This window comes from Temnothorax nylanderi, unplaced genomic scaffold (genome assembly GCF_030848795.1).
Source record: "Temnothorax nylanderi isolate EJ_2023f unplaced genomic scaffold, tnyl_v1.0 TNYL_tig0085_pilon, whole genome shotgun sequence".
Classification (NCBI taxonomy): Eukaryota; Metazoa; Arthropoda; class Insecta; order Hymenoptera; family Formicidae; genus Temnothorax; species Temnothorax nylanderi.
This window is the reverse complement of record NW_027249147.1, coordinates 388,175-401,321: the sequence shown is the minus strand read 5'-3', so window position 1 is coordinate 401,321 and position 13,147 is coordinate 388,175. Positions and strand designations below refer to the sequence as shown.

Genomic DNA, 13,147 nt, shown 5'->3' with positions numbered 1-13,147 from the left:
AATTTGATTGTACTTTATATTGCCGATAGTCAGTGAATTAAGAACAATAAAGCAATATATAGATTATATAAAAATTGATAGTTGTTAATATGCAATAAATACTATATTTTATGAATTTTTGATCTTGTCAGGAAAGTTATTCACAAATATAATAGCTTTCGTCGAAATAGATTTCGATTTTATAAATCGATAATAATTATCACGCTGACAGAGCTATTCCTGTGAATTCCGATATAATGGATTCCAATATTTAAAAAAACATATGACATTTTTATATCAATATTAAATTTATAAAAATGACGAGTTGTCATCGTTCGATATATACATAACGATAACTCAATATAATTTCATAAGTCTACTGACATGCTTTCAACTACGTTTAATGCTGTTTTACAAAAAATAAACGTTAAAGATTGAAACTAATATATTACTTAAATACTTAATATTTAATATAAATATGATATTAATTTAATTTAATTATTATCAAATTTTTTATTTTTAAGTAACAAAAAATTATTAATTCTTATTAAAAGAATTGATCATTATCTACTATTTATAGATTCTTGTGAGATAATGTTAAACAATAAAATTTGCTCTTTCAACATGAAGTTATACCAATCTCGTTTTTATTCTGCGGCGGTCAACAATCTATGCCGGTCTCGCTTTTTGTACTACGATATTATATAAGCAAAGTCTCATTTTCTTCGTTCGTAGATGTTCATTGGATAATAAGCGGATTTTTATCAAAGCTCGACGATCATCGTGTGTCTGTTCGTGATCGCGAAGAACATGCGAAGCGGATCCGGAGGCTGAATTTGCATGTCGAAATTCGCCCACTTGTTTCTTCTCGCAGCGGGTAGCTCTTGGGCCATTTTGATGGTCATTTTCGGCCCACGTCCTTCCACGGTCCTGCAGGTTCCCGCCACCCTCTCTTCCCGTTTCGATAAACTGCCGTGCATCCGGTCTCAGATATGGTGTCCCGCTGATGTGCTCAACGTGCCGAAAATAACGAAAAGAAGGCTCTCTTCAAACCTCCGTCCGGTGAAAAGTTTTTAATATGTAAGCGCTCCAATTATGTTCAAAAAGAAAAATGACTTACTTGCTATTAAAATGATAATGAAGAACGACCCGACGCTATGCACAGGTTTAACGGTAATAAAGGTTTGAATCTCTGTAATCAAGTTAAATTAACACATTAAAGTGTTCAAAGTAACGTGTTTATTACAATTAGACGAACGGACTACAATTTCCGCGACAATGGGAGGATCATAAACACACATCTATAAAAACTATTACGTTACATTCTGTATATTCTTAAACATTTTAATTTAGTAATTTGTTTTTTCTATTAAACATACTTATTATACCTATGTGCTTAGCTTGCTATTTATAAAATGATTGATTAAAGATATAATTCAGTTAACTCACTAAAAAAAAAATGTTATAGGTATAGTGATGGTATAATGAATAAATTTATATACGAATACTAAACGATTAAAATATTCTCTCCGGTCAAATACTTCATACACTGTTGGACAATTTTTGTAGTTTTGTTAAAAAAGATCCTTGTTAAAATTTTTGTGTAAAATAATCAACACATACATGTGTAGATTTAACATATGCCTGCTATGTTAATTGAACTTAACAAATTTAAAATGTAAAATTATTAAACTAATTTAAAAAATATGTTAAAGTAAAACAATTTGAACGTATTTATTAAATGTGTTAAAATTTACAGAAAAAGAATGTTGATTTTACTCTATAACAGAAGTGGGAATAAAAATTTACAGAAAAAGAGTGTTGATTTTATCTTACAATCTTAACTTCAACATAAAAGTTATGTTAATTGTACACATAATTAACCTCAAATTACAATCAGAATTACATTTTCCTTTCTGCTGAAATATTTTAACATAATATCGGTATTACCATTTAACACATCCATATTATGTTAAATTAATACAAAAATTTGAGTAGACCGTTTGGGACATGTGATTTATGTTATATTTAACACGAATTTTCCAATAGTGTAACTGAAGTATCATGAGCTCATGTTTGTTTTTATAAGACAAACCACGAGATTCTCTTGGGAAGATATCTACTAGAGGTAGTTTCCCGTTGCTTTCCTCTAGGATTTTCTGCAGGGTTATCCTATTTCCTAGGATATATACAGGAGTTTTCCTGAGCAAGATACTCTCGGTGGTTTGCCATTGCCTTCCGAGAGGTGGCGATCAAATAAAAACAGACAATTTTCGGTCGGATTTGAACTCGGATCTTCGGTTCATTAAAAAGCAGCGCACAACTCTCTGCGCCACTCGATCGCCACATTGTCGCTTTGCGAGAGTCATCGTGAAATTGCCACCAGCGAACATTAAATCATGAACCGTGCAACGAAGGCGATCAATTAAATCGAGAACAACGGGAGCGATATATGCGCGGCATATGGAGATGCGGACCAATTTATTAATCGGATTATCAGCCTGATTTCCCTCGAGTAAACCTCCCCCGATCCGGCTGGCGGGGCTGCACAACGATAAAGTCAATCCATCGAAGCCCGAATAGTTCCCCTCTCAAACCGCTCCTCGACGTTTCGTCCAGGTTTTCTTCGAGGATTCTCTTTTTCGTGCCGTTCTTCGATCGAGTCGCGGCTCTCTTCCTCATCTTTTTTATCTCATATAAGAGGTAGAGGAAGAAGAGAAAATCGAGGGTTACTTGGCGCGTCTTTGATCGAGAGAGCCGGATAGATTGACGGGATCGAGAACGTGCGCGGGTCAAAGCACTGGAAGTGAATCGAGGCTTTTTTTCCACTCTCACCTCCGAGATCAAAGCTGGCCGCATCACGGTGGCTCTTGACGCGCGGCGGCCACAAAGCGTTTATTCCCACCTTCGGTGTGTCTGTGAACGTGACTCGTTTCGGATTTATCGTCGACGAGGATAAGAAAGGAGCGAGCGAGCGAACAAATGCTCCTAGCTAGTGGAGAGATGAAATTAGGAGCGGAAGGCCGTTCGCGTATGGAACGCGGGGTGACGGGGGGAAGTGGAGATCTTATCATCACCATGATATAAATTTCCGCGGATCGTCTCGGGATTTCGCGATAACACCGTGTACGAGTAGCACTTCTTTTTTGTCGGACGAAATTTAACTACCGTCCGTGCTATTTCTGCGCGGAATTTAAGTACGATTCTAATCTTTACGAAGGAAGTAATGTAAGATATATACGTACCAATGCATCGAACACGCGTGCACGAATTTAATTGAAATATATACATATAAGCGTTTCAAATGCACCGTTACACAAGCACATCGCAATCTTACTAGAAAATAATAGTTTATATGTAATTTACATATATTTGGTATATAAAGAAATTAATTAAAAATCAAATACAATTCTTTTTACAGTTTAAAATATTTTATATTAATGTTTTTTTTTAATACTTCTATTAAAACACATTTCAGAACTTTTGTGGTCATCTTGAGCCTCATAATAATTTTTTTTACATCAATTAGCGACAAGTATAAAAATAAGCAATAAGAATATATTGGAAAAGAAAATTACAAGAAACGATTTAAAATTTAATTTATATTGCATTATTAATTTTTATGATGTATTATTAATTTTGCAGATATTAATATAAGCTTCGAGATCAAAGGCAGAAAAGTTCTCATGCGTTCTCATAGGTATCTCGCGGATTGACACGGCATAATTCAACTGACCAGTCGGAGAACGTGGTAATATAAAAACTGTATCAATTGACAGTTCTTATATTGCCACGTTTTCTCTCGCGTTGATCGACTTGTTTGTGTCGTCCGAGTCCTCGATGAGACAGCTACGAGAATATAATGTATATAGGCTTTTCTGCCTTTGGCCTTGAAGGTCGCTCGGCGGTTTGTAAATGTTTTCACATTGATGATAATTATTACTTTTGCTAAATAGCAATTATTAAATTTTTTCTGAATTTTTTTTTTAAATCTCTTTTTCAATTTATTGTATTAATATAAAGATGATTATTAAAGAGTAGGATTTAAATATTTTTATATTAACTCACGAATCTGTGTTGAGTTGACGTTTTATTAATGAAATATTCAGAGAGGCTCGATATATTTAATTTAGCTACGATTTACGCGTTAGATATTATTATTACATATGTTATTTCGTATCAGATATTATATTAACAATATATACAGTATTGCGCAAACATCTGATTAAATAACGTAAATGAATGTAAAACCGATTTATCAAGAAGAAACATAATATCAATTCAATACGAGCAAAGTTAGATTAATATCTCGACGTCAATTTTCCATGAAAGGGAAGCTTGATTTAAATCATCACGTGCAATCTTCTTACCGCCCCATTTCATTAAGAACTTATTCTTGAGAGTCAATTCGTGAATAGACGACGAATTAATTTTATTATAATTTTGAGCAACTACAGCACCGATTATCTACGACAAATTGTTAATATAAAATCTGACTTTTCTGCCATAACGCGAGGTCGATATTTGATTTCCGGCTCGTCTTCGCGACTTGAAAAGAGTACTCGCTCTCGAATCGCTTAAACTTTGCACGGCGAGGACATGATCGAGGAAGTGGGAGGGTATCTCATTTCGTTCATCGTCTCGGGAATCGCACTCCAGGCGGATCGAATTATCCTCCGTCACCGTTTTCGCAGATAAACTTTTCTTCCGATCGATGAAGCTGCGTATAGCAATTCAGAAGGAACACCCCGCTCTGCTATATCCTGGAGGATTCACGGCTCATTTGGCAGCCGAGTTTCGCGAAAATTTCCCGTGGCGTGACGGCCGTGCCGTAGATTGGTTATTGAATAAAGCAATCACCATGAGATCCCATGGAATTGCCCCGTTATTCGCCGGCCGCCTTCATAAATGAATGATCGAGCGATATCGACTCGCGCGACTCGACACATGATAGGAGCGATGGAAAAATAATCTACCGCCCTTTGACACATAGAATGCGCAGCGGTCACGCTCGCGAGTGAATTTGTCGGGATTAAACGGCGTTATCGAGCTGTACCTATAGGGCGTTCTAGACCTACCGAAAAATAATTCAGAAATAGATCCTTTGTGGAGACAATATTTCTTCCGGTAAATTTTTTTTTTCAAAGAAATCTAATTGCGGAGAAAAATTTTACACTGGGAATAAAAGCGTTGGTGTGAATATTGACTTTATCCAAGGATTTAGTTGAAGTTCACAAACGCTAAGAAATTCTACGCCGATTGGAAAAAAATAAAGCTTTTTTTTTTAAATGAGATTTGAATTAAAGTCATATTAATTACACAATCAATTTGTGTCATATAAAGAGGAGTATATTGCGCATCACTTTCCGCATTAACTTTAATAATTGTAAACTTGCATTTTAGAGTTAGTTACAAGTTGTTGTCGTAAATTGCTTACAATGTGCAGAAATTCTAACAACTCAAGTTTTCTTGATTATTATATTGCCATCTCGTGTCGTACAATTATATCTTTATATGTAAACTTATGGAAATAAGGCTTGCGACTCGCAAGTTGCGAGCCTCTTTTAACTTAATTACATTCATCAAAAGTTACTGAAGAAAGTGTAATGAACAACAAAGGGTCGAAGACATAACTAATTTTGACACGTTCTTGGTGAATGAGACTTTAATCGAGGTAGATTTGAATAATATTCGCTACTTTAGGAAAATTGATTAATAAAGCATTCATTTTTTTCGCAAAATTGAATTCTTTCTCAATTCTAGAATAATTTTACAGTATCACCTTTTGAAAATTATTTATAAATCATATAAGCTCTGAGTGCGTATGAGATGAGTAAAATAAGAGATATCCAATTAATTTTTTCTTTATTCTTGATTGCCACATGATAAAAAATCGAATAAAGTTATAGATATTTTTTAGAAATTAGCGCTTTCATATTTTAAATAATTCAAAGATTTTCATAAATAGTGAAATAAAATTTCCCATTTCTTTCAAACTTTCAAAATTAGATAAACACGAAAACGTATGATACTTTCTGAACGTTGTCTCGAAATTTTACAAGCCACAAACATCCTTTCAGGATATATTCAGTGGAAGGAATATGAAATAGTTTTATCGCATTTTATATTTTATTGGTATAAATTAGATCCTTTTTTTTTATCCATGATCAGTCCGATCTCGAGTCTTAAACGCGCGCGACGAGAGAAGCTCGCGGGTCCTATTCGAGACATGCTTTCGGCGAGCGAGCGGACTCACGTATTCGCGTCACGATGAAAACCCGGCGTCGTCGTGCCCCACGACTCGCCCCGTTTTTCTTTTCTCATTTTTTTTTCGCTTCCACCCCCGTAATCAGGCAGCTCGCGAAAGAAATTCGCATTCATAACTCAAACCGGTTCTCGGTCCCTCTCCGCCATCCCGTTGGTCCCTCCTTCTTCAGACGACACGTGCGCGTCAGCAAATTGTTATCCCTTCGTGTACACAAGGTTGATTGAACCGCCGCGCCGCCGATCCTCTCGCGATCCCTCCCGGTGTTGTACGTGCTGCGTTTCGATCCGAAACTTCGCACGCGGACGCGGCTGGAATCTATGACAGCGTAAACCATCGTAGCCGTGAAAAAGATGGATGAATTCGATGACGATCGATTCCTCTCGATAAGGCTGCTCGTTGAATAATAATAAAGTATTCGTGCATTAAGTTATCCAAAATATTGAAGAGATGCGTGTGCCAAGCCAATGGAGAAGAGATAAAGAGGATTTAATCTTCTTTGAAATATGTATACGCGCGAACGACGCGCGAGTGCGATCTCGGTGGGCTTGCGGAGAGATAAAGCGTTTTCTAAACAATCGAATCCCGGAATTTTCTCGACCGCGCAACGGGATGGACCACCTGCGACGAGGCGTAGGTGAGAAGCTGTACGAGAGAGAATCTGTAGGAGAGAGATCATCGAGCATGGAGGACCTCGTAAAACGACACGACGACGGGGCGAACGGTGCTGTAAAGTCTGGATGTAGCGCGCGTAATGTGGTGTCGGGTCGTGAAGCCTGCCGAGATAAAGCGCTCGTAAAAGATGGACGGCCGTAGCGCTCTGGTCTAGTTTAAATGCCGCGTATATATACGTATGTACACACTTGGGGCTATAATGCCGCGTATCCTTAGAGATGGTCCATCTCAAAGCCACTCCGTGAACGCGCCACGGCTCGTAACATTAATGAGATCCGTTTGCCGCGGCGGCAGCTTGCACCCCGCCGATTTATCTGGTTCCATCGAAATCATCTATTTTAAGCTGGGGAATGTCCCTAATGTCCCTCGCGATTATACTTTTTTTTTGGTATCATGGCGCGGCTTTACTGCTTATCTGAACTAATCTAAACTAAACTGCAGGTTAACTTAAACTAATTAGCATTTCTAATTAATTCTCGTGCCGAGGCATTCCATAAATAAATATTTTTTTAAGACAATTCATTATAACATCAATGATACTGTTTGGAGATACAACAGAAAACAGTTATAAACATCAAATTTATTATACGTGATGTTTTTACTGAGATGAGTATAGGAAATATCACGATGAAATTAACATTAAGACAAAAATATAAAAATAACAATTTATGTTCAACTATTGTCTAATATGCTAACCATATTAAAAAGTTTTTTACAATAACGATTTGTAATGCAAATATATTGCACGAATGTGTTTTTAGTATTAAACGTTTTTAAGTACTTTTCGACCACTGATAAGTTTAACAACAAACTTTTAGTTTGGAGATTTTAGAATCGTAACAGCTACGTTTAGCTCTGCGTAACATGCAGTGAATCGGGACAATGCAAATCCGTGAAAAAAGATTACGACACCACGATCACCGTTGACTGCGAAAAAGAAGATATTTCGCGAAAGTTTCGTGTCTGCTATCTTCGGTAAAACAAAGGCAACTCGCAAATCCTTGCGAACCGTCTGGCGGGATAAACTGCTTGAAAAGTATTTCGAACTGTTCACCCTCGAACGAAACCTATCTAAAACTTGTAGTATAAGACACGCGAATTTGCCACGAGTTTTCTGTTTTTGCGTGCGTTCTCGAGGGCACGGTGTACTTTAAAACTAAACTGCGACTTTTCTCTCTGTTTTGTTGGACAAATTCAAAATAGAACGAGTCCTTACGGGATGCATGAAGAGAACTGTATAAATTCGCCATAATTAGGTAATGATTTAATGGCTTGGCGCAAAAGAATTGTGACTTGGAATACTAACTTCCTTCAAAACTATTAAAAATTTCAAATTTTATAATAGTTTTGTTATACAAAAGAGTCTTTAAATGGCATAATATATTATAGAATAAATAATACAAATTAAAAAAATTATAATTAACAATCGTTAAATATGACAATAGATAGATTGTTATCAAGCTAATATGTGTGTATCAGCTCTACAGTTAATTCTTAAAAGATAATAACTTTTTTTTGGATTTCTGTAGACCTTCATTCGTCATCCCTGTCGACCTTACTAACGAAGCACCTTCTTCTAATTTTAGGTCCACCCTCGTCGAGGTTTTCTTTACACGAAGATGTAAATACTCGAACAATCGTCCCGTACGGTGGCCGTCGAGTTAGGTGCATGTGCTACATAAAGTAAGTCCTTCTGTTTGCTCCAACTCACACAAAACTTTGGATTTACTGGAGACATTGCCGTCGCCCACCAGAGGGGCTGATGGATGTCTGTAGTGGTCAGCTGGAGAGTCCTCGAGTTCTCGTAGCGGCTCGTTTCCCGTTGGACATGCGTTTTAAAAAGCCACGTCAAGATTGAAGTGGCGCCGTGTTTCCCTTCGTTCCCCCGGCACTTTCCTTCCTTCGCGGAGATCCGGGATTCGTGAATATTTCATACGACCGCGACAAGATTGTTATCCGAACAAACCACTTGGAGAGATCTCGCTTCTTTTTGAGCCGACTCGAAGACTTTCCATCTTCGAAATCAACTTTATTTTTATCTTCATGAATTCGTACATGACGAGTGCTCGTTTTTATAGCGGACATTACCTCGCAACATATGATAATAATATATGTAACAAATAATAAAATAAATCATGACTCGTCATTTTTAAAGAATAAATGGTACAGATGCCCATCCACGGTGAGAATGTTAAAGTGTTAAACTTTCTCCGTGTAAGCTTTCGCACACAGTGTTCCATTATCAGTCCCATCGAAGAGTCCCAGCTCGAGAGAGCAAGGATAATTCAGTGTCGTATCGCGCATACCTACTCTTGTCCTCCGCATTCTCTCTCACTAGAGCGTCGTCGTCGTCGTCGTCGTCGTCGCGTCGTCCCTCCCCTCCCAGCTTTTCGAGTGTCCTCCGCTGTCGAGAGCGCGCGCGCGCACTCCGCAGATGACCCCCGCGAGATACACACATACCTGGGTGGACCCCGGGGGGAACAGGTTCTCCGGTTCGCTCTTCGGCGTACCTACGTAAACGGGACACGGTGCGTGAAACGTGCGCGCATATGTGAGAGATGCCCACCTGTGGCCGCGCGGAGATGTGTATAGAGAACGACGACGACGACGACGACGACGACGACGCCCGGAGCCCAGGTCGGACTTATGTAAACAGGCTTGCGTGAGGAGAACCCCGCTGGCTGCCGCGTATGGCCGCGCGATTCCGACACATTATATGCGCTCGGCGCTTTCCGCACGCTCGCACGCATGGCACATGCACGCGCGAGCGAGCGTGTATCTCCCGTCTCTTTCGTACGCGCACCATTGTACGCGTTGTACAGGACGCGAAGACTGGCGAAGATACCACTCCTCGTTACGTCCTAAATGCAGGACTGCAGTGTATAATGAGTCTTTTACGTGCGGCACTGCAAAGTGGCGAAGTAATATCTCGGCTGAGCTTCATAATTTTTCCACGAATTTAAAGACACGTTTCATATATTATTCAACATTCGTGAACAACTGCTTCTTTTTCTGTAATTATAATCATGATTGTAATTCACATATCATACGAAAGTGATACCAGCTTATTTAGTTAAACAACATAGATAGATAGCGAGAAAACATTAATTAAGATTTTACTAGAGTTTACATTGTATAAATACTTCGTGGAATAGATTAAAAAAAAAGATATGTAATACATGGAATGCTATTTAAATGCCATCATTTAGCTGCAACTCAATATTCATGACAAAAGATATAATATATTTTACGAGAATAAGTTATCAAGCATCAGAATTTTATATAAATATTTGAATATTGCATACAAATATGTTTTATATATTAGAAAACTCATAATTGTTTACGTTGAACACGATCGTTTTCGCAGAATATCCAGTTATATCATGCGATATTACCATTTTTAATTCAAATATTTATTGAACGTATCGTATGCAAAGGCTTATTAGTGTCACGTGATATCGATTAATGCCGCCGGAATAGCGAGATTCCATTTCATTCGATATACCGGCAAATTGCATTAGCGAACTTTGGTAACGAACAGTCGCGGGGACTCGAAGACTCTCGTATCCAAATTAACGATAGATTTCCCTCATTGTGTTTACACGCATCTCATTGTGCGAGCACGTGCGCGCGAATTTACTGTTAGGATTTGCACATATTCTATAGTCCGCTTTAATCTGCGTTTCCGACCGACTTGATAGCGCAAGCGAGCACTGAAGCATGAGAATGCGTGCTCGTGCAAAGTTGCCCCGAAGCGAGCTCTGTTTGTGATAACTCTTGCCGGATACCGGACGGAGCTCTCCCCCTCCTCCCGCCCCCCCCCCCACTCCCCTCGACCAGTTCTCCCGCTACAAGAGATGCATTTGAAGTAACGCGGTCGCGGCGATGCGTTTTCGCAGGTGGAGAACGCGATTTTCCCGTGAAATGGAGAGCTCGTTTTATTCCGGCCATAAAATCCTCGTAAATCCCATTTCTCGCGCGGAGACGTTCAATTAGTACGCTCGATTAAGAACGGTCACAATGATCGTTACGATTCATTCAAAGCCACTTGTAACGTGGTTGAAATGTAGAAATCGGATAATGCTTGCAATTTATCGCGATAAATCGCGTTTCAATCGTGTTCCTTATTGACAAAATTAAATTACGTATGATGATGCCACTGAAAAAGTTTATTTTTACGATATACCGTGATTAACTTATCGCGTTCGATTGCCTGTCGGGATTTTGACGAGGATTTGTTCCGGAAATTAACAGACGACGTCTCCTCTCGCGGATTAGCTTAATCGCGAGAGATTGGCGGGACCGCAATTATGCACACGCGAATAAATTTCTGAGTGATTTCGCGATGCGCGAAGTTAGATGACGATGAGGAGAGCGGAATGATGCAAGAGGGATATAAGACGGCTTGCCTAAGGCTGTCGTTTATGCTTGACATTTATCGGGAACGACATTTCTATCCGATATTCTTTCACGCCGCGTTGCTTAGGCCCCTTGTTACTCAAAGACTGTGCCGTGCACAAATTGGCGATCTCGAGATAACGCGGTCGTTAACTGCTATTGCACAAACGCTCGCTCGTGAGATAGGTAACGACGGGGAGTGAACAACGTATAAAAACCGCGAAAACATCAGGAAGATCCGTGCACACCCCTTTTCCTACGTTTCTTTTTCCACCGGACTTCCCTTCGTTCGCTGTCATCATTAACCTTCCCTTATCGCAACTTCGAAGCGAGGTATCAGTTGAACGTTTTTACAAACATTTCCGATTCTCGTATGGAATTAAAGTTCAATGGTCACGGTAACGTAAATTATAGTTTCGGGTATCGTCAATATTTTTTTTCTTCAATATCTTTTTCTTAATTTCTTTGCATAATCCATTACAGAAATTTAATACTGTAAGTGATTATTTGGTTAGTGATTAATTGCTTATTTTGAGTATTAAAAGCATTAGAAACAATGCTTACTCAATATAAGTAATTAATCACTAGCCAAATAATCACTTATAGTATTAAATTTCTGTAAGGGATTCCTTTCTTCTATATAAGATTCTATATGATTCTCATTAGAATTATGCATTTTTTAAATTTTACTAATGATTTTATCCGATTATAAATATTTTACCAATAGGGAGAGTGCTAAAAAGCATAATATTTTAATTTTAACCTTTTCGATGCTTCGTGTGAGTGTTTACCACCGTTCAACAAACATCATTTATTATATGCTATGAGCTCGTGAGATCTTATGCAAATGATACCATATATCTCGGTTTTATTCAATTATGTTCCAGCGTAGCGTAACTAATTCTACATTTATTATACAAATACGACATTTTCATGGATTAACACTAAAATGCGTGCGAACAGCGCATACAGCTATACGAATGTATGAAACGGTTGATTTCAGATTAGCATAATATTAGCAAGATGATTATTATAGAATTACACGGAGGCGCGATTCTATAGCTCTATTTCGAGGATAAATATTAAATATAGCCATAGATACGGCCTCTGCGTGAACCGTCCGATTACTCGTTCCGGCTTCGCTCTCGACGCGGACATTCGATGAGCTCCGCAGCGGAAAAGGCCAATGCCTGGACGGGTTGCCCGAGAAAGGTTGCGGATGCCGATTAGTATAATAATATTCGTCTGGCGCGCGCGAGAAAGTGAGTCATCGCGAACGAGCGTCAAATTAAGGCCAGCGCTCGCGAGAGAGCACGCGTCGGGAATGTCGGGATGCAATCGAACAATTGCAAGCTCGATGCGGTCTCCGTTCCTCTGAGCTCTGGTTCAATGGCCTTAAAGGTTCCCTCGTGTGCAACGACCCTCGTGTCGCTCCTTTCTTTCCTACGTGCCACCCAGATCACCACGTTTTCGTAAATCGAAAGCAATGGATCGATTACGAATGTTTTCTTCAATTGCCCAGGAGAACGGTGTTCTCTGTCGATGCAATAAATGCGTCGTACCTAATAACTCTAGTAGGATCAAAAAGGGATTACAAAATTATTTATCAATTCTGCCGAAACAATTCGGTCGCAAGGATAAAGTAACATACGTAGTAATATAAGTCAGGGGTTTCTAAAGAATAATTGTCGTACATCATGAAAGTTAGTTGACAACCAAATATAATTTAAATTTTTTTTTTAAATACTTCAAATCGTACAAAAACATTCCGTATATTTCTAATTATTTCTAATTAGATAGTTAGTCATTTTTTAAATATCAATAAAATGC

General features: G+C 38.5%; 2 protein-coding genes across 6 annotated transcripts in view; one reads left to right on the top strand and one right to left on the bottom strand.

Annotated features, from left to right (window-relative positions):
• LOC139774695 (uncharacterized) overlaps positions 1 to 13,147 on the top strand; it is a 192,825-nt gene that overhangs the window by 61,782 nt on the left and 117,896 nt on the right. For all 4 annotated transcript variants that reach the window (XM_071710127.1, XM_071710124.1, XM_071710126.1 and 1 more), the window contains one exon: positions 8,506 to 8,602. In XM_071710127.1, the coding sequence (XP_071566228.1) occupies positions 8,589 to 8,602 (14 nt within the window). In that variant the 5' untranslated portion in view covers positions 8,506 to 8,588. The remainder of the gene's footprint in view (positions 1 to 8,505; positions 8,603 to 13,147) is intronic.
• LOC139774688 (netrin-1) overlaps positions 1 to 13,147 on the bottom strand; it is a 189,244-nt gene that overhangs the window by 63,973 nt on the left and 112,124 nt on the right. The window lies entirely within an intron of this gene.